The following is a 22792-nucleotide window of genomic DNA, read 5'->3' as shown; positions in this document are numbered from 1 at the left end:
ATTACAAACATCCTCCTTTGTGCTAACCAGCAGAGAGCCTTCACCCTCATTCCTGTTGACCTCGGGCTCCTTGGAGGCACATTCGGTCAAGCTTGCAAGTTCAACAGAGCTTTCTGTGCCATGGTCAATTCCGATGCCCAGGTCAGGACCAGGTAGTTCAACTAGATTTGTTCTTTATTTTGAAATATTTCAAGAAGTGATATACAACTGAGTGGCTATCTCATCCATGTCTGAAGGCAGTTAAGAACCCACCCAAATTGCTGTAGGCTTGGAGTCACATGAGGTCAGACCAGTTCAGGACAACATGTTGACGACAATCAACAATGATATTGTGGACACCATCAAACTCTTTTCTCATTCCAGGTTTATTAACTGAATGTAAATGTCACCAGCTGAGGTGGTAGTATCTGAACCCATGGCCCAGGACTTTTGTCTGGATCTCTGGATTTCTAGCCCATTCACAATATCAATTCACCACCCACTCCCCATACTATGACACTGCCTTTTCCCAGCTAAAGTTTGCCAGAAACCAAAGGGAAAACAGAATAAATACAAACTATCATAACCTTTTGTTATCAGTTAGAATTCAATCCAAAATCAAAGTACAGCAACTGTTCCAGTCTCCAAGTTCAGTTGAGATCCAACCTTCTGGCTACTCAGCTATGAGTAACCAACAACCTGCTGTGAAACCTACAATCTACAGAAACTTTAATCCAGATTGAAGCATGAAATCTGTCATGGAAGTCATTCAGCCAAACACATGGGGAGCTAAGGATAAGATTATAAAGAATGTTTTATGTTTAATGTAAAATCGAGATCATTGTATTCATTCTTTGTTTGTGTGTGGGTATGCACGATGCATTAAATTATAGTAAGCATTTGAGAAAAAAACCTTCTTGAATTCCTTAAATTGAACTAAGCACAACAGAATAAGAAACAGAATTTCCAAAGATACATCCTGATTATTGACCTAAACGTAATACATCTGTTATTGAATCAAAAGCAATCATCTCTATTTCATCCCTCCGATGGATATCAGTCCCTGAGGCACATTAACATGAAACCCTTTCCCCCTTTCTGTCTTCTCCCTACCTGGTCTTTACAGCATGAGGCTCCAGCAATCTAATTGATGCTTCAGTACCTTTCAATCAGGCTAGGAAGCCTTTCAGGTGACAAAACATGACAGAAAATGTGAAAGAGAATACAAACAAACACATCACACAGCAGTGACCTGGAGACTGGAACTAACAAAGGAAAAGCTGACCCAGCAGAATTATTTCCAGTAACATATGAGAACTTGTACTAAACCTGGGAGAGCTGCTTACAGATTAATCAAGTATTACTCTGACATGGCCACGTGCTGTGAATCACAGGAAGTAACAGTCCAGACTCCTCCTTTGCAGTGTTATGAAGATGTAGATGTACTGTACCTTCAAGAGAGTTAAAAAGTGAGCAAGGACAAAGTACACAGAGTCCGGAAAAAGGGAACAATGAAACACTTGGTCGAAACAAACAGCTGGGTTGTTATGAAACAAAACCAATTCAAATGTGGCCAAACAGTTTAAATTATGTCTCAAGATACTAAAATCCAATCAAATTTGAATTTAGTACTTTAATAATATTAAAACCAATGAAATGATCTAATGATTTGGGTTATAAAACCAGACATTTTGAAAAGTTAGACGGAGAACTGCAAAGCCACCAACAAATACAGATTGCCAGCAGACCAGCTCTCTGAAAGGTACCTGCCCATAAGAAGTTTGTGCAGTAGAACTTCAAAAAGACAACAGAGCAAAATCAGACAAAAAGATTTGACAGCTGATTGGTTTGAAAGTTGAATGTTTTTGAAAATCTTAATTGAGATTTTTTATCAGACTAGTATTGAGGAGTGGGAGGTAAAAGATAAGCCTCAAAGAAAGGTGTTGGACTTAAAGAATAAAGTTGTTAATTTTACTTTAAATAGTGACCTCTGGGATAGCTCTTTGCCTCTTGAATTTTAACAGGTTATAGCATGGGGTGAATCTTTTCTGCGCTGCTGGTTTACATTAACAGAGGGGTTTACCCTGTGCCCTAACAACAGTGTGAAGGCAATGACCCTGGAAGTTTGCAAAATTGGTTTCAGACCACCTGAAATCTCTTGCCATCTGGTGAAATATGGGGAAGGAAACCTCCAGCTGATAGTTACTGGGTGGCACTGCCAAAGAACAGGAGACAACATGATGACAAGTTCAAGTTCAGTTGAAGACATCATTGTAAAAAACAAGTAAGGAAATCTTTACGAATGTACACATTTATAATGTCTACAACTAGTATTCTGTTGAAAACTATGAGCAAATCACCGGAAACTGGCTTATGAAGCTTCCCTTCTCTCTTCACAGGTTTTGGCACAGAATTATCTTTTCTGCTGATTCTTTTGAGACTTATGGTCACAGGAGTTACTGTTTCTTTTTCAGAAACTGATACTTCACACATGGAAGTATGCTCTGGTTGACACACAGGTTTGAGATTCTGAACAAGTGGATTCTGCTAATAGGTTGATTCATCCTTCAATGCCATCATTTAATCCTGATGTAGTGGTGCCTGTGTTGGACTGGGGTGGATTAAAATAAAAATCACACAACACCAGGTTATAGTTCAACAGGTTTAGTTGAAAGCTCTGCTCCTTCATTGGGTAGCTGTGGAGAAGGATCATAAAACACAGAATTTACAGTAAAAGATTACAGTGTCATGCAATATATGGTTTCAGTTGCATGACGCTGCAATCTTTTGCTATAAATTCTTTGTCTTATGATCCTGCTCCACAGCTACCTGATGAAGGAGCAGCGCAGAAACCTGGCTTTACTGTAATGAGGAGTACGCCAGGTTCCAAGTAATTGATTATGATAGGGGACTCTCTAGTTTGAGGGACAGAGAGATGTTTCTGTGACGGGCAACAAGATACCAGAATGTTGTGTTTCCTCCTGAATCCAGGATCAAGATGTCTTGGAGAGGGTGCAGAATATTCTCAAAGGGAAGAGAGACCAGCAGAATGTCATTGAACACATTGAAACTAGCAACACAGGAAAGGAAAAGGACAAGGTTCTGAATAGAACACATAGGAAATTAGACAGGAAATTAAAAAGCAGGTCCTCAAGGGTAGAAATACCTGGATTACTCCCAGTGCCATGTAATAGTGAGAGTAGGAATAGGAGGATACAGCAGATAAATGCATGGCTGAGGAGCTGGTGCAGTTGGACCGAAGTATCTGTTTCTGTGCTGAACATTTCTATGACTCTATGACTCTAAACATTCGGTGTCCACACTCACCCCAGTCAAAGTAAGTCCCTTTGGGAGTCCTGCTGCATGTTTCATCTGCTCCCCACCAACTGAAGCAGTCTGCCCAGGGCAGGGGTGATTGGAAGGAAGCAAACAGATAGTACAGACTGTAGGCGAGGATGCAGGTCGCGTAACCGATGGCAGTGATAACAACAAGGATCATGGTGAGCCCCACACTTTCATATACAACAAAAAAGAGTAGATTAGTTTGTGAACTATTAATTTGAAATAATTTCTTTGACATGGATTTGACTTAGAACATAGAGTATAGAACATAGAACATTACAGCGCAGTACAGGCCCTTCGGCCTTCAGTGTTGCACCGACCTGTCATACCAATCTGAAGCCCATCTAACCTACACTATTCCATGTACGTCCATATGTTTGTCCAATGATGACTTAAATGCCCTTAAAGTCGCAAATCTACTACCGTTGCAGGCAAAGCATTCCATACCCTTACTACTCTCTGAGTAAAGAAACTATCTCTGATATCTGTCCTATGTCTATTACCCCTCAATTTAAAACTATGCCCCCTCATGCTCGCTGTCAACATACTTGGAAAAAGGCTCTCCCTGTCCACCCTATCTAACCCTCTGATTATCTTATATGTCACAACTAAGTCACCTCTCAACCTTCTTCTCTTCAACGAAAACAGCCTCAAGTCCCTCAGCCTTTCCTCATAAGACCTTCCCTCCATACCAGGCAACATCTAGTAAATCCCCTCTGCACCCTTTCCAAAGCTTCCATATCCTTCTTATAATGTGGTGACCAGAACTGTACACAATACTCCAAGTGTGGCCGCACCAGAATTTTGTACAGCTGTAGCACAACCTCATGGTTCCGGAACTCAATCCCTCTATTAATATAAGCTAAAATACTGTATGCCTTCTTAACAACCCTGTCAACCTGGGTGGCAACTTTCAAGGATCTGTGTACCTGGACACTAAGATCTCTGCTTATCGACACTACCAAGAATCTTACCATTAGCCCAGTATTTTGCATTCCGGTTACTCTGACCAAAGTGAATCACCTCACACTTGTCAGCATTAACCTCTATTTGCCACCTCTCAGCCCAGCTCTGCAGCTTATCTATGTTTCTCTGTAACCTGCAATATCGTTCGTCACTATCCACAACTCCACTGACCTTAGTGTTGTATGCGAATTTACTAACCCACTCTTCTACGCCCTCATCCAGGTCATTTATAAAAATGACGAACAGCTGTGGACCCAACACCAACCCTTGTGGTACACCACTAGTAACTGGACTCCAGGATGAACATTTCCCATCAACCTAAATTCTTTCAGCAAGCCAATTACTGATCCAAACTGCTATATCCCCCACAATCCCATTCCTCTGCTTTATGTATAATAGCCTATTGTGGGGAACCTTATCGAACGCTTTGCTGAAATCCATGTACACCACATCAACTGGTTTACTCTCATCTACCTGTTTGGTCACCTTCTCAAAGAACTCAGTAAGGTTTGTCAGTAAAGTCATTGTATTTTGCTGGAATTACATTTTCTCTGAAATTCATTAGTGGGATATGAGTGTCTCTGGCTGGCCAGCATTTACTGCCCTTGAGAAGGTGGTGGTGAGTTGCCATCTTGAATTGCTCCAATCCACCTGCTGAGAGGTGACCCACAATGCCATTATGGAGGGAATTCCAGCATTTAGACCCAGCCATGGTGAAGGAACAGCAATCAATTTTCAAATCAGGATGGTGAATGGCTTGGAGGAGACCCTGAAGGTTGTGTCCCCATGCATTTGCTGTCCTTGTCCTTCAGGATGGAAGTGGTTGTGTGTTTACAAGGTGCTGACTGAAGTTCTTTGTGAAGTTCTAAAGTACATGTTGTAGACAGTACACACTGCTGCTTTGAGTTTTGGTGATAGAGGCAATAGCTTTTTGTGGATATAATTCTAATCATGCTGGCTGCTTTATGTTGGATGGTGTCAAGCTTCCTGAGTGTTGTTGGATCTGCACCTATCCAGCTAAGTGGGGAGTACTCTATCACACTCCTGAGTTGTGCCTTGCAGATGGTCAGCAGGCTTTGGGGATACAGGAGGTGAGTTACGGGCCACAGTAATCCAAGCATCTGACCTGTTTGTGTAGCTACTATGTTTACATGGTGTTTATTTTGAAACTGAAAATACAGGAAGACCAGTGAGACTGTTCAGGAAGACCAGAGCTGGGAGAAATGTCACTGCTTCAATTCATTCCACATCAACGTTTGAGAAACATGTAAAGTGTGGTCAGTTTAATTTCACCTCAATTGTCAGACTTCAGTCAATTACACTTCTTGACTGAGTTAGGTGAGGCAATTGGTAAGAGTTTATTCATTTTATTGCAATAAGCACATAGAGTAATTGTTAGTGTCTGACCTCAGTGACACTTATGCCTCAAATAATTTTAACTAAAACATCGCTTTTTGAAAAGCCAGAGGTTCCTTCATTTGTTTTCCATCGGAACAGTGGTTATATGGCAAAAAATCAATCCTTATTACTGTATTGAATGACAATCTAATTCCAAAGGATTGAATGTGAATGGGCAGATTATATATCCTGACTGTTTCTCTCTAAAGAATGTTGAGCTACGTCCTCTCATTTCAAGTATTATTCTGGCAAACCTTCTCTGAATCTCTTCCAACACAATTGTCCCCTTCTTTAAATAAGAGAACCAGTACTGTGCACAATACTCCAGATAACGGCCTCACCGGTGCTCCATATAAATAAAGCATAAACACCCCACATTTGAATTCAGTTCTCCTCATGATAAGTCACAACATGCAATCAACTTTCCTTAACTTGCTGTTCTTGCATACTGACATTCAGCAATTCTTTCATGAGGACACCGTTTGCATTTCTGTGTTGCGATCTCTCACCATTTCAATATTCTTCCTGCTAAAATGGGCAATTTTACATTTTCATGTGTTCTATTGTCAGATTTTTGCTTTTGAACTGAATTTTTACAGCTTTATTATCTTCCTCACTACTTTCCTCACTATTTGGTGTGCCATCAGCAAATTTGGTATTCAAAACTATCCCTTCATCTCATTAAGATTTTTAAATAATGAAGATACATGAATAATGAATTGACTGGGAGGGGTGTGCAATAAGTCCGCATCGCTTTGAAGTACATTGGAAGAAGTGGAACTCATCTCTTCGTGAACCAGAGGACAGCCAGGGATGGTAAGTAATATAAAACCTTACCATGAGGATTTGGGGCCTTTGCTTCAAGAGCAGGCCTGAGTGGGAGTGAACCAGAGGGCATCCTGGGAGGGTAAGAGCTTCTGATTCTGAGTGTTTCAACTGAGGGGGGAGCTGAACAGTATGTCACAGGATGGCTATGACTTGATTGGCAAATACGGAATCTGCTACACTTGAATGTGTTAAATTTGAATCTGTGTTAACATTGAGTCTGTGTTCAATTGAATACGTACTAAATTATTGGTTAAAACTTATGTTCAGATTGAGATCATAAGCAGAGATATAACAACAGTCAAAAATTTTTTTTACCAACTCAAAGTAGTTAATTAAATGAGAATGGAGAGTCAGATGACGTGTTCTTCCTGCATGATGTGGGAACTAGTGGATCCCTTTGTGGGTCCCAGTGGCCATGTCTGTAATAAATGTTGGTTACTCAAGGAATTCCGGCTCAGAGTTAATGTGCTAAATTCTGAGCTTTTGATGTTGTGACACATCAGGGAGGGGGAGAGTAACCTGGACACTGTGCTTCAGGAGACAGTCACACACCTCAGATTAACTAACTTGAATTTGGCCAGTGGTCAGGGACAGGAGGATGTAGCTGCAAATGAGGCAGGAAGAAGGAGGAGTTTTGCTCCATGTCTGGATGGGAAAGGAGATTGAAGGGAGGATGAGCCAACTCCCCGCAGCACTGTAGTGCAAGGAGCCACTTAAGTGGGGGGAGAAAAGAGAAATTTAGTTTTAATTGGGGATGGTTTGTTGGGGGCATACACACTGTACTCGGTGACCACGATCGAGAGTCTTGAAGGTTGTGTTGCCTACCTGGCGCTCGGGTTCAGGATATTTCATCCGGGCTGCAGAGAACTTGAAATGGGAGGGTATAGATCGAATAGGTATCAATGACATGGATAAACCTAGGGCAGAGTTTCTGTTAAGGGAGTATGAAGAAGAGCTAGGAGCTAAATTGAAAAGCAGAACCAAAAAGGAAATAACCTCTGGGTTGCACCCTAAGCCATGATCTAATTGACACAGGGTCAGTAAAATTAAGCAGGTAAATGCATGGCTTAAAGATCAGTGTGGGAGAAATGAGTTTGAATTCATGAGACATTAGCACCAGTACTGGGGACAAAGGGACCTGTTCCAATGGGACGGTCTTCATCTGGATCATGCTGGGACCAGAGTCACATAACTCGGGCTGTGGACTGATCTTCGAACTAAATAGTGGGCGGGGGGGGGGGGGGGTGGGGCGGGGTGTTCAGATGTAAGGGAAATCAGAAAACCTAAATTCAAGAAAGAGATAAGAGTGCAGTTTAGGATATGGTGGATGGTTACCAGACAATAAAGGTGAGGGTCAAGAGTGTACTGCTGGAAAAGCACAACGGGTCAGACAGCATCTGTGGAGCAGGAGAATCGACATTTCAGGCAAAAGCCCTTCATCAGGATTCCTGCACCACACTCATCAGCACCATACTCTTGACTCTGATCTCCAGCATCTGCGTTCCTCACTTTCTCCTAATAAAGGTGACGGACAGAATGGCTTTCTGCAACAATGAATTATACAAGAGTCATGGGAAAATTACCAGGAGAACAAATTTAAAAGCTTTGATTGTAAATGTACGAAGCATTCAAAACAATGTTATTGAGTTAATGATGCAAATGGAAACAAAAGGGTAGAATTTGGTCATGATTACTGAGAGATGACTACAAGGAGACCAGGTCTAGGAATTGAATATCCAAGGCTACTCAGCATTTTGGAAAGATAGACTGAAAGGAAAAGGAGGTGGTGGAGCTTTGCCGGTGAAGGAAGAGATCAGTGTTCTCATTAGAAATGGCATAAGCACAGGAGATCAAGATGTGGAATCAGTCTGGATAGAAATAACAAATAGCAAAGGGAGGAAGTAATTGGTTGCAATAATCTACAGGTCCCCAAACAGGAGTTCTGTGGTGCAGCACAGTATAAACCAGGAGGTTATTAGAGGCTTGCAAGAAAGGTGCAGCAGTAATTATGGATGATTTTAACATGCACTTTGTTTGGAAGAATCAAATTGGCAAGGGTAGCCTGGAGGCAGAGATCATTGAATATATTCGAGATTGTTTCTTGGAGCGGTATGTTGTGGAACCAATCAGAGATGAGGCTACTCTGGATTTGGTGTTGTGAATTGAAGAGAGATTAATTGATGCCATCTTAGTTAAGGATCCTCCAGGTCATAATGACCATAGTATGGTAGAATTCAAAACTCAGTTTGAGGGTGAGAAAGCAGAGCCCCAAACTAGTGTTCTGGAATTAAACAAAATAAACTAGATGGGCATGAGGACAGATTTGGTCTGAGTAGATTATGCAGGAAAGCTACATGGTAAGAAAGTGGATGAGCAGTGGCTATTGTTTAAAAAGCTACCCAATTCCTCACAACTAAAATATATCCTATTGAGGAAGAGAGATGGTGAAGGGGATAAAAAAAGTCCATGGATAAACAAGGAGTTCAAGGACACTATTAAGTCAAAAACTAAGATATGCCATATTGCAAAGGCCAGTGGCAGGCTAGAAGATTGGGAAACTTTCAAACATAAACAAGGGAATAGCAAACAATTAATGGAAAGGCAAGGACTGATTCGGGATAGTCAACGTGGCTTTGTGCATGGGAAAACATGTCTCACAAACTTGATCGAGTTTTTTGAAGAAGTAACAAAGAAGATTGATGAGGGCAGAGCAGTAGATGTGATCAATATGGACTTCAGTAAGGCAATCGACAATGTTCCCCATGGGAACTGATTAGCAAGGTTAGATCTCATTGAATACAGGGAGAAATAACCATTTTGATACAGAGCTGGCTCAAAGGTAGAAGACAGAGAGTGGTGGTGAAGGGTTGTTTTTCAGAGTGGAGATCTGTGAGCAGTGGAGTGCCACAATGATCAGTGCTGGGTCCTCTACTTTTTGTCATTTACATAAATGATTTGGATAAGCATAAGAGGTACAGTTAGTAAGTTTGTAGATGACACCAAAATTGGAGGTGCAGTGGACAGCGAAGTGGGTTACCTCAGATTACAACAGGATCTGGACCAGATGGGCCAATGGGCTGAGAAGTGGAAGATGGAGTTTAATTCAGATAAATGAGAAGTGCTGCATGTTGGGAAAGCTTAGCAGGACCTATACACTTAATGGTAAGGTCCAAGGGAGTGTTGCTGAACAAAGAGACCTTGGAGTACAGGTTCATAGCTCCTTAAAGGTGGAGTCTCAGGTGGATAGAATAGTGAAGAAGGCATTTGGTATGCTTTCCTTTATTGGTCAGAGTATTGAGTACAGGAGTTGGGAGGTCATATTGCGGCTGTACAAGACACTGGTTAAGCCACTGTTGGAATATTGCGTGCAATTCTGGTCTCCTTCCTATCGGAAAGATGTTTTGAAACTTGAAAGGGTTCAGAAAAGATTTACAAGGATGTTGCCAGAGTTGGAGTATTTGAGCTATAGGAAGAGGCTGAACAGGCTAGGGCTGTTTTCCCCGGAGCGTCGGGGGCTGAGGGGTGACCTTATAGAGGTTTATAAAATTATGAGGGGCATGGATAGGATAAATAGACAAAGTCTTTTCCCTGGGGTCGGGGAGTCCAGAACTAGAGAGCATAGGTTTAGGGTGAGAGGGGAAAGATATAAAAGAGACCTAAGGGGCGATGTTTTCACGCAGAGGGTGGTACGTGCATGGAATGAGCTGCCAGAGGATGTGGTGGAGGCTGGTACAATTGCAACATTTAAGAGGCATTTGGATGGGTATATGAATAGGAAGGGTTTGGAGGGATATGGGCTGGGTGCTGGCAGGTGGGACTAGATTGGGTTGGGATATCTAGTCGGTATGGATGGGTTGGACCGAAGGGTCTGTTTCCATGCTGTACATCTCTATGACTCTGTGGAAAAGAGCTAAGGTAAATTACAAAAGAAAACAAGCACAAAATATCAAGAAGGATAGGGAAAGCTTCTATAGGTATATAAAAGGGAAGACAGTCACTCAGGTGAATGTTGGTCGCTTGAAAATTAAAACCAGGGAGTTAATTGTGGGGATCACTGAGATGGCAGAGATGCTGAATTGATACTTTGCCTCAGTTTTCATGGTGGAGGACAATAGTACCATTCCAATTGGAATGGGCAAGTCAGCGGCAATAGAAAGGATAGAACGTAGAACAATCAACATCTATAGGGAAAATGTACTCAGGAAACTACGAGGACATTAAAAGGAAGTGGCAGCAGAGACAGTGGATCCAAAATTCACTGGACACAGGAAAGGGAACAGTAGATTGGAATAATGCTAATATAATGCCTTTACTCAGAAAGAGAGGCAATATGTGGGAAATTAAAAACCAGTTAGATTAACATCTGCTGTTGGGGGAATGTCAGAAGCAATTATCAAGGAAGCAATATCAGGATGTTTGGAAAGTCAAAATGCTATTGATCAGAGTCAGCATTGCTTTATGAAGGGCAAATCATGATTGGCTAATTTGCTAGAGTTTTTCAAACAAATTCTGTGGATAATAGGGATCCTGTAGATGCAATATATAAAGTCATAGAAATGTACAGCACAGAAACAGACCCTTCGGTCCAATTTGGGCATGCCAACCAGATATCCCAACCCAATCAATTCCCACCTACCAGCATTTGGCACATATACTTTCAAACAATTCCTATTCACATACCCATCCAGATGCCTTTTAAATGTTGTAATTTAACCAGCCTCCACCACATCCTCTGGCAGCTCATTCTATACATGTACCACTCTCTGTGTGAAAAGGTTGCCCCTTAGGTCTCTTTCATATCTTTCCCCTCTCACCCTAAAACTATTCCCTCTAGTTATGGATTCCCTCAACCCAGGGAAAAGACGTTGTCTATTTATCCTATCCATGCCCTTCATGATTTTATAAACCTCGATAAGGTCACCCCTCAGCCTCCGATGCTCCAGGGAAAACAGCCCCAGCCTGTTCAGCCCCTTCCTATAGCTCAAAGACTCCAACCCTGGCAACATCCTTGTAAATCTTTTCTGAACCCTTTCAAGTTTCACAACATCTATCCAATAGGAAGGAGATCAGAATTTCATGCAATATTCCAACAGTGGCCTAACCAATGTCCTGTACAGCCGCAACATGACCTCCCAACTCCTGTACTCAATACTCTGACCAATAAAGGAAAGCATACCAAATGCCTTCTTCACTATTCTATCTACCTGCGACTCCACTTTCAAGGAGCAATGAACCTGTACTCCAAGGTCTCTTTGTTCAGCAACACTCCCTTGGACCTTACCATTAAGTGTATAAGTCCTGTTAAGATTTGCTTTCCCAAAATGCAGCACCTCGCATTTATCTTAATTAAACTCCATCTGCCACTTCTCAGCCCATTGGCCCATCTGGTTCCAGATCCTGTTGTAATCTGAGGTAACCCTTTCTGCTGTTCACTACACCTCCAATTTTGGTGTCATCTACAAACTTACTAACTATATCTCTTATGCTCACATCCAAATCATTTATGTAAATGACAAAAAGTAGAGGACTCAGCACCGATCCTTGTGACACTCCACCAGTCACAGTCTGAAAAAACAACCCTCCACCATCTATCTTCTACCTTTGAGCCAGTTCTGTATCCGGACTTCCTGAAGACTTTCGATAAGGTGCTGCCAAAAATGTTAATTCCCAAGGTTGGGATCATGTGAGATTAGGGGTAATCTATTAAGCATGGATCGGTGACTGGCTGTTGGATAGAAGACAGGCAATCGGGATTAATGGTTTCTTTTCTGGATGGAAAGCAGTAACTAGTGGGATGCAACAGGGTAAGGTCCTTGGATCCCGGCTATTTACAATTTACTTTAACAACTTGGTTACAGGGATAGAAGGCTCTTTCACCAAATTTGTGGATGACACAAAAATAGGCAGGATGGTCAATTGCAATGAGGAAATAAAAACCTTATAATTGACTATAGGTAGGTAGGATAATGGGCCAAAATGTAACTAAGTGTGAGGTCATGCATTTGGTCAGAAAAATGGAAAGGTGACCTATTATTTACATGGGGAAAGACTTCGGGGTGCTATGATACAGAGGGATCTGGGTGTCCTCGTCCATGAGTCACAGAAAATGAGCATGCAGGTACAGCAGATCATAAAGAAACCAAATGGAATGTTGTTTTTTAATCGCTAAAGGAACAGAACATAAAGTTAAGGAAGTATTGTTGCAACTGTACAAGGCATTGGTGAGACCACACTTGGAGTATTGTGCACAGTTTTGGTGTTCATATTTGTGGAAAGCTGTAATGACATTGAGGCAGGTCAGAGGAGGTTCACCAGATTGTTTTCAGAATTAAGGGGTTTGTCGTATGAAGAGAGATTAAACAGTTTAGGCCTACACTCTCTGGAATTTAAAAGAATGAGGGGAGGTCAAATTGAGCTATTCAAGATGATAAAAGGTGTGGATAGAATAGATGTGGAAGAGATGCTTCCTCTTGTGCGGTATCCTAGGACGAGGGGTCATAGTCTTAGGATAAAGGGGGTAGCAAATTTGAAACAGAGTTGAGGAGAAACTTCTTCTCCCAAAGGGTTGTGAATCTGTGAAATTTGCTATCCCAAAGTTCAGTGGATGCTGGGGCAGTGAGTAAATTGAAGGAGGATTTAGTCAGATGTTTAATTGGTAATGGGTTGCAGGGTTATGGAGAGAGGGCAGGAAAATGGGGTTGAAGGAGCACATCAGCCATGATCGAATGGTGGAGCAGGCTTGATGGGCAGAATGGCCTAATTCTCCTCCTGTGTCTTTTGAATGTATAGGTTTGCAGCATGATATGGCCTGGGGCTCCAGTGGTTAGCACTGCTGCCTTACAGAGACTGAGTTCAATTCCAGTCTCGGGTAACTGTCTGCATGGAGTTTGTACATTCTCTTCATGTCTCCACGGATTTCCTGTGGGTGCTCCACTTTCCTTCCTTCCGCAGTTCAAAGATGTGCAGGTTAGGTGGATTAGCCATGGGAAATGCAAGGTTATAGGGATAGGGGAGGGAGTGGGTCTGGGGAAGATGCTGCATGGAGCAATGGTGTGAACTTTTTTTTAGATTAGATTAGATTACTTACAGTGTGGAAACAGGCCCTTCGGCCCAACAAGTCCACACTGACCCGCCGAAGCGCAACCCACCCATACCCCTACATATACCCCTTACCTAACACTACAGGCAATTTAGCATGGCCAATTCACCTGACCCGCACATCTTTGGACTGTGGGAGGAAAAACCGGAGCACCCGGAGGAAACCCACGCAGACACGGGGAGAATGTGCAAACTCCACACAGTCAGTCGCCTGAGGCGGGAATTGAACCCAGGTCCCTGGCGCTGTGAGGCAGCAGTGCTAACCACTGGGCCACCGTGCTAACCACTTGTTTTGCCAAATCGGCCTGTTTTCACACTGTAGGGTTTTGGTGCTTCTATCCATGAAAAACCTTTGTCATGTAACATGATAGAAACAGGACATTCACCAGTTCCCCATTATCCACAGTGCTTTACTCATGAATTACATGTGTTTAGATTAATCTGGGGTATTATGGTAATCTCACACAACAACAGGAATAAAGGATCATATGATACCATTGATTTACATTCGTACATGAATGACTCATTTGCTTGATAATTACAAATATCGAAACAACAACCCTTTTTTGAAGGATAAATGGATTATTACAGATCCGGAGTTTTGATATATGGAGCAAAGGGATTTTGATGTCCATGTGCACACAATAATAAATGTAACCAAAATGGTAATTGGAATTGTTCAAGGAGCTAAAACATAGGAAGGAGCTGGTGTATTGTCCAGAAGTTTACTCTGATGGTGTCTAGTTTGGTTCATTCAGATTTAGATTACTTACAGTGTGGAAACAGGCCCTTCGGCCCAACAAGTCCACACCGACCCGCCGAAGCGCAACCCACCCATACCCCTACATATAGCCCTTACCTAACACTACGGGCAATTTAGCATGGCCAATTCACCTGACCCGCACATCTTTGGACTGTGGGAGGAAACCGGAGAACCCGGAGGAAACCCACGCAGACACGGGGAGAACGTGCAAACTCCACACAGTCAGTCGCCTGAGGCGGGAATTGAACCCAGGTCCCTGGCGCTGTGAGGCAGCAGTGCTAACCACTGTGCCACCGTGCCGCCCAAATTTGGCATCATAACTCAGAAAGGTCAGCTCACTGCACAGCTGATGTTGACAGGAATAGTGCCAGAGTTTAAAAGGTTGCATTTTGAACTGTGATTGTGTCTGATGAACTCATTGAGATGATGATTAATTTAAGAGGCACACTTTAAATAATTAAGAAAATCAGTAACATTAATGTGGAGAATCTGTCTCTTCAAGTTTCTGGAATAAAAAATTAAAGGAAACATTTGTTTAAAATTAGAGACCTGTCACTGTGTGAATGAGGAATGAATTTTTCTCACTAAAGACACTGGTAATCTTGAATCATTTGTCCATAAAGCTGTGGATGTTCCTGGTCAATCTGAAGATTGATTAATTCTCATCAGTCACAAGTAACAGGGAGGTATGTAGCAAGCACAGAATTGAGGGACAGATCAGCCAGGATGTAACTGAATGGTGAAATTATAGACTCAGTTGAACACAGCACTACCTTAGCAGTAATGTGTGTGGCGGGGTGTAAAGCTTTCACTTGACAAGATTTCCCCAGATTACTGCACTTCCAAACTCCAGTGTTGTCAGGAAAACATCTGAAGGCTTTGTATGATTCTCATGAAACCTCAAGTTATTTCTTTCTTTTCACCTGGTGTCAGATAATTGACATCATTTTTTTCATTTATAAAGTTGAAAATAGACCCAGCTCCATTATTGCTATTTCACCAACAGGGCGGGTATTGAACAAGAAATGAAGACATTTCACTGATGATGCTTGTCTCTTCACTGCCTGCATTGGCCTTTGTGAAGTGTGAGGAAGATCAGGTTATAGCCAATAATTCACCAAGTCTCCATTAGATCACAAGACAGAATCAGTATTTCTCGATGAAGTGCCTAAGACCATTTAGACTGCCGTGGAATAAACACTAACCTTGTAACATGGGCACAGCTTTCCAGATTGCCACAGGACTGAGGCTGGCAAACTGTCCAAAGGAAGTTTCCAAGAAAAACAGTGGCATCCCAACGAGTGCCAACATGAGGGTGTAGGGAATAAGGAATACAGCTGGAAAATGGAGGAAACAATTTCAGGATTATATATAATTGGAAAAGATTAAAACAATTGCTCAAAGTGAACTTTTGAAACCAAATTAAAATATGTCTTTCTCTGTCTCACTGTCCATTTTATTTTCCATCTGTCTATCTGTCTAGAATCATTTATAATCAAGTCTTTTTCCTGACACTAGAAATTAATGTTCTCCTCTTTCATTGATCCTGAAGCCAGTTTGTTTGAGAGGATATCCCTGTGGTATACAGTGTCATAGGTCAGAGTGAGGTACACCAAATGAATGTTCTTTAAGACGAATGTGGATGAGCCTCGTCAAATATGTACACTTGAAGATGTGCATATCTTTTAAGTTGATATAAATTTTACTTCAGTGTGGCACTGGAAAAGGCACACCGGGTCAGGCAGCATCTGAGGTTCAAGAGAGTTGACATTTTGGGCAAGACCCTTCTGAACCACACCATGCTGTGTGGTTGCAGGTTCCTGAGGCAGAGGCTGAAGTGTTCACCCACCAGTTTGCAGGTAGCCTTGTGTCGGTAGTGGAGGAGACATAGAATGGATGTATCCTCAGGGGAGTGAGAGGGGGTGTTGAAGTGGATGGCCAAGGGAAGGTGGGGTTGGTTGGTGCATACAGAACAGAATTGTTCCCTTTACTATCCCACGCGTTTGCGCTTGGTAATTTCCGATGTAGAGGAGACCACATCAAGAACAGCGGATACAACAGATGAGGTTGGAGGATGTACAAGTAAATCTTTGCCTGAGTTTTTCAATGTCCATGCAGTGTGGTTTTAGGCTCCCTTTTCAATGTCCATGCAGTGAGGTTGTTGGCTCCCTTTTCAATGTCTATACAGTGTGGTTTTAGGCTCCCTTTTCAATGTCCATGCAGTGAGGTTGTTGGCTCTCTTTTCAATGTCCATGCAGTGAGGTTAAAGGCTTCTTTTTCAATGTCCATGCAGTGAGGTTGTAGGCTCCCTTTACAATGTTGATGCAGTCTGGGTGTGGTTCCCTTTACAATGTCCATGCAGTGTGTTTATAGGCTCACTTTACAATGTCCATGCAGTGTGGTTTTAGGCTCCCTGTTCGATGTTGATGCAGTGTGGTTGTAGGTTCCCTTTACAATGTCCATGCAGTGAGGTTGTAGGCTCCCTTTACAATGTCCATGCAGTGTGGTTGTAGGCTCCCTTTCCAATGTCCATGCAGTGAGGTTGTAGGCTCCCTTTACAATGTTGATGCAGTCTGGGTGTAGGTTCCCTTTACAATGTCCATGCAGTGTGTTTATAAGCTCACTTTACAATGTTGATGCAGTCTGGTTGTAGGTTCTGTTTTCAATGTTCAGGATCTGACACAAGGCCACCCACAAATTGGAAGAAGAACACCTCATCTTCCACCTTTAAGCCTACAACCATACACCATGAACACTTAATTGGCCAATTTGCAAACCTTCCCTTCCCCCACCACATCCCAAATTCATCTCTCTAACTCCGATTCATCTGCTTGACTCAAACTATCTGCCCATCTTCTTTCTCACCTACCCACTTCACTGTTCCACTGGTGTATCAATGTCACATCCTACCTTCACCCACCTATCAGCTCCCCTTCCCCCATTCCTCTCCCCCCATTTATCTCTCAAACCCCTTGCCCCTCCCCTGTGCTGAAAAAAGAGTTCTGCCTGAAATGTCGAATCTCTTGTTGTCTGGATGCTGCCTGAAGAGATGTCTCTTTTCCAATGCCATGTTTCATCAACTCTAATGTCTACAACATCTGCAGTACTCATTGTCTCCTAGTTTTTATTTCAAAGAATGTAGTTTATTTCTAAAAATATCTTTATGTACATGCATAGTCATGAAAGATCTGCACAGGAGCAAATGAGGAAGAAAACAAATATTGGAGTTTGTCCCTGTCCAGCAAACAAACCCAAGACATTTCTTCTTCGTACAAGACTGGATTTATAGATATTTGAGGCATCTTGGTGACAGCTGTCCCAAGCTTTAATGTGTCCGTCAGCACATAGTCCTGGACATTGGAAATTGACCGTCTGCAACACTTGGGCAGAGTTAACTCCTTGTTCTGGAAGACCAGTAAGTTTCAGGCAGACCAAAGAGTGTCTTTCACTGACTTGATGGCACAGTCGACATTAGTTTTGGGGCATTCTAGTGCACAGGGTATAGAGCACAATGTCCTGTGTCACAGAGCTGCTTGGGCAAAAACCACTGCATCTTTCTCCAGACTTCCTGCTAAGGCACGTTCAGCCAGAGGTGTGTGACAGTCTCTTCCCTCCCCCATCTCTCACCTCAAAGCCATGTCGAGCGCAGTGTGTGGTGGCATAGAGAGTCCGGATGGACATGAAGGATCTGACAGGTAGTGCCCTCCTCACCACCAGCCAAGCGGTGTTTTGGTGCTTGTTGGAAAGTTCTGGCAATGAGGTGTTCTGCCAAATGACTTTGACATTCTGTTCAGGGAACATCCTGGCAGGATCCATCCTCACCTTTTCCCATGGGTTTTTGAGGATACTCCGTGCTGACCACTTCCCGTTGAACCTGTGGATGGACATGTATTGAAGGGGGAGGAGCAATACATTCACAGATGTGCCTTTACTTTCTTGATTGATAATAGGCTAAAAATAATTTTTAAACTTTCATCCAGTTCATGCAGCTCCTTCTAAACTTACATGAGATTACAGTTTCATATTTAGGGGAGAAACGTCACCAGGAAAACAGCAAGTTAAACTTTAGACTTTTTAAATTATCCTGACCATTTCCAGGTGCTTTCACAAATTACTGCACTGGAAATGAAGAAATGTTAGCTTTTAAATAAAAATATTAACATTATTCACTCAAAATGAGGAAATTAGTGTGCGACTTTCCAAACATTTAACTCAGGAACAGTCACAACAGCTTCATAAAAAGTGACTCTCCAGTCTGGCATTATTTTAGCAGGAGAAACTTTGATCAACATTGTCTTCATAGATTCATTCTTTTATTCTATGAAATTGATTTTCATTTTGCAATTTGTCCTCATTTAGTCATCGAATTGTAGGGTTTTGCAGCACAGACACAGACCCTTTGAATCACTGGAGTATAACTTCTGTGTCTTTTTATTCCAGTCTCATATATAAAGGGTAAAGTTGGATGTCTTCAACCAGTGGTGCCTGTGTAACATCTGAGGCATAACCTTACCTACTACACAGTCTATACCCCTTACCTCACTCCCTGGCATACCACCCAGATGGCACCCTTCCCTCCAAGCAGCAGGATTGCACATTTCCTTCATATACTTACTGTTGGACAACAGCTATCAAAGAGGCTGCAACAACCTTTATGTTTCAGGATACAGCAGCTGAGAGCTGTGAAAGGGGACCATGGTTTCTCTAACCAGCCCCCGACTCATCAACAACCTCCACTACAGTTCTAGGTTGAGAAAGCACTGTGCGAATAGTACCACTGTTCCACGTTTCTGAAATGGTCCTGATCAGAATCGCATCTCAGAAATGAAGAACTCCTTCTATTTTTACAGAAAGGAAGGATCAGAGTGGGAATCTATGGGAGATTGTGATGCTTTGGAAAATTGGGCCCTCGATAAACAGCTTAAAGCTGTGAGATTAAATTCACTGTCTTTTCTGTCAACACTATTTAACCCTGTATTATTGACCAACTGCAATGAACTATTTTGATTTTCATTTCATTTAATATTATTTATAAACTGTTTATTCTTTCCATTACTTTTCCATGCTGTATTGTGGATCTGTCTACAGTACCTCCTCCATTTTTGTAAGCCAAGTATGGGAATCTCCAGACATTGCCCAGACCCACAGCAGAGCCGATCACTGAGAGCAAGTAATCAGTCTTCGAGGACCAGTTGCCTCTCTCCACATTTTCATCATCTTCATTTACAGGTTCATTGGTGGCAACCTGAGGGAGAGAGTGGAAATGGCTGAGTCAGAGATTAGACCATAGAGTCAGGGAGATGTACGGTCCAACCTCTCCATGCCAACCAGATATCCCAACCCAATCTAGTCCTGCCTGTCAGCACCTGGCCCATATCCTTCCAAACCCTTCCAATTCATATACCCATCCAAATGTCTCTTAAATGTTGCAATTGTACCAGCCTCCACCACATCCTCTGGCAGCTCATTCTATACATGTACTACCCTCTGTGTGAAAAGGTTGCCCCTTAGGTCTCTTTTATATCTTTCCCCTCTCACCCTAAACCTATGCCCTTTAGTTCTGACTCCCCCAGCCCAGGAAAAAGATTTTGCCTATTTACCCTATCCATGTCCCTCATAATATAACCTCTATAAGATCACCCCTCAGCCTCCAAAGCTCCAGGGAAAACAGCCCCAGCCCGTTCAGCCTCTCCATATAACTCAAATCCTCAAACCCCAGCAACATCCTTGTAAATCTTTTCTGAACCCTTTCAAGTTTCACAACATCTTTCCGATAGGAAGGAGACCAGAATTGCATGCAATATTCCAACAGTGGTATAACCAAGGTCCTGTACAGCCGCAACATGACCTCCCAACTTCTGTACTCAATGCTCTGACCAATAAAGGAAAGCATACCAAACACCACCTTAACTGTCTTATCTACCTGCGACTCCACTTTCAAGGAGCTATGAACCTGCACTCCAAGGTCTCTTTGTTCAGCAACATTCCCTTACATCATTAAGTATCTGAGTCCTGCGAAGATTTACTTTCCCAAAATGCAGCACCTCGCATTTATCTGATTTAAACTCCATCTGCCACTTCTTAGCCCATTAGCCCATCTGGTAAAAATCCTGTTGTAATCTGAGGTAACCTTCTTCGTTGTCCACTACACCTCCAATTTTGGTGTCATCAGCAAACTTACTAACTATACCTCTTATGCTCGCATCTAAATCATTTATGTGAATGACAAAAAGTAGAGGACCCAGCATCGATCCTTGTGGCACTCCACTGGTCACAGGCCTCCAGTCTAAAAACAACCCTCTACCACCACCCTCTGTCTTCACCCTTTGAGCCACTTCTGTATCCAAATGGCTATTTCTCCCTGTATTCCATGAGATCTAACCTTGCTAACCAGTATGGGGATCCTTGTCGAACACCTTACTGATGTCCATATAGATCACATCTACTGCTCTGCCCTCATCAATCTTCTTTGTTACTTCTTCAAAAAACTCAATCAAGTTTGTGAGACATGATTTCCCATGCACAAAGCCATGTGAACTATCCCTAATCAGTCCTTGCCTTTCCAAATACATGTACATCCTGTCCCTCAGGATTCCCTCCAACAACTTGCCCACCATCGAGGTCAGGCTCACTGGTCTATAGTTCCCTGGCTTGTCCTTAACACCCTTCTTAAATAGTGGCACCACGTTTGCCAACCTTCAGTCTTCTGGCACCTCACCTGTGACTATCGATGATACAAATATCTCAGTAAGAGGTCCAGCAATCACTTCTCTAGCTTCCCACAGAGATCTCGGGTACACCTGATCAGGTCCTGAGGATTTATCCACCTTTACTCGTTTCAAGACATCCAGCACTTCCTCCTCTGTAATCTGGACATTTTGCAAGATGTCACCATCTATTTCCCTACAGTGTATATCTTCCATATCCTTTTCCACAGTAAATACTGATGAGAATTCAAGCAAAAAGCATATGTTTCATCCATTAGAGAAAAACTGACTTGGGTTTTGTATCCAGTGCCAAAACAACCACCTCATCATTGGCCTGCATTGAGAGATTTCACACCTCACTGGTCAGCTTACATTTTTCAATGTCCACTTTGATGGTGGAACAGTTTATGTGGGAACCTATTGCTAAGCTGCTATGATACATCCAGCTGTCATGTAGCCAATCGAATTAAATAATTCTCACTGACAACCAATCAGCGAATGAACATCGTACTTAATTAAATCACATTATAAGAAATTTAAAGTGTTGTGATATAAACAAATGTGTACAAGCAGAACTATCCTCAGAAAAAGCCATTACGTAATCATGTAACAAGATGATTTTAAAAACAAAGAGAACTGTAAGAACATTTCACATGTTGAATATTTCAGGGCCAAGTCAGTTGTTAATAGACAGCCAGGAGGCTGGAAGAACACAGCAAGCCAGGCAGCATCAGGAGGTGGAGAATGCGATGTTTGAGGTGTAAGATTTCTTCAGGACTAGGGCTGATTGTGTGGGGAGATGCAGATAAAGGGGCATGCAGGGTCAGGGTGGTGAAGTGGGGATCGGAGAGGACAGGTAGTGGGTATGACCTGGTTGGTCAATGGAGGAATGAATCCATTTGGTGGCTGGGGGGAATGGAAGGGAGTGGCAGCGGATGGAACTGCATCATCCTAAAACACTTCCACCAGCTTCAAGTGGACCCCACCACCAAGAACATCTCCCCTCCCCATCCTTCTCTGTCTTCCACAAGGACCGTTTCCTTTGACAATCCTTGGTTTGCGCCACTCTCCCCACCAACCCTCTGCAACCAGAAAATACACAAAACCAGCTGATACACCCCCCCCACCCCATCCCCAACTCTATCCAAGGCCCCAAACAGTCCTTTCAGGCGAGACAGAGGTTCACCTGCCTCTCTTACATCCTAGTTTTATGCATCAGGTTCCCAATGTGGTCTTCTCTACATCAGGAAGTCCAAACTTCAACTTAGTGAATGGTTCACCGAGCATCTCAGCCAGGCATGCAGGGGGTGACCGGACCTCCCAGCCACTGCCCATTTCAATTCCCTTTCCAACTCCCATTCCGATATGACCACCCTGAGCCTCCTCCATTGCCACAACAAACCAAACCACAAATTGGAGGAACAACACCTCATCTTTCACCTGGGCAGCCTACAGCCTGGAGGACTCAACATTGAGTTCTCTAATTTCAAATAGCCTCCCTTCCCTTCCTCAACTCCCTTCCCAGCCCCTCCCCCTCGCTACTACCCCACCCAGTCACCAACGGGAATTCCTCCTATTTTTCACCTTGGACATACACTCTATCTGACTAAACCTCTCCCCACTTCACCACCCTGCCCCTGTCTCCCCCCTTATCTGCAGCTCCCCCCACACCTACCCCCAGTCCTGAAGAAGGGTTACAACTGAAATGTCA

General features: G+C 42.8%; 1 protein-coding gene across 1 annotated transcript in view; it reads right to left on the bottom strand.

The window, feature by feature from the left end:
• The window catches only part of LOC132820319 (sodium- and chloride-dependent neutral and basic amino acid transporter B(0+)-like), a 69726-nt gene extending 47256 nt beyond the window's left edge, over positions 1-22470 (bottom strand). The window contains exons 1-4 of the mRNA XM_060832343.1: positions 22324-22470; positions 19466-19619; positions 15576-15711; positions 3328-3491 (exon numbers count right to left, since the gene is read on the bottom strand). Of these exons, the coding sequence (XP_060688326.1) occupies positions 3328-3491; positions 15576-15711; positions 19466-19619; positions 22324-22470 (601 nt within the window). The remainder of the gene's footprint in view (positions 1-3327; positions 3492-15575; positions 15712-19465; positions 19620-22323) is intronic.
• Between the last annotated feature and the right edge of the window lie 322 nt (positions 22471-22792).

The sequence above is a fragment of the Hemiscyllium ocellatum genome, chromosome 11, assembly GCF_020745735.1.
Source record: "Hemiscyllium ocellatum isolate sHemOce1 chromosome 11, sHemOce1.pat.X.cur, whole genome shotgun sequence".
NCBI lineage: Eukaryota > Metazoa > Chordata > Chondrichthyes > Orectolobiformes > Hemiscylliidae > Hemiscyllium > Hemiscyllium ocellatum.
The sequence above is the reverse complement of the archived record's forward strand: the minus strand, read 5'-3'. Positions and strand labels throughout refer to the sequence as shown.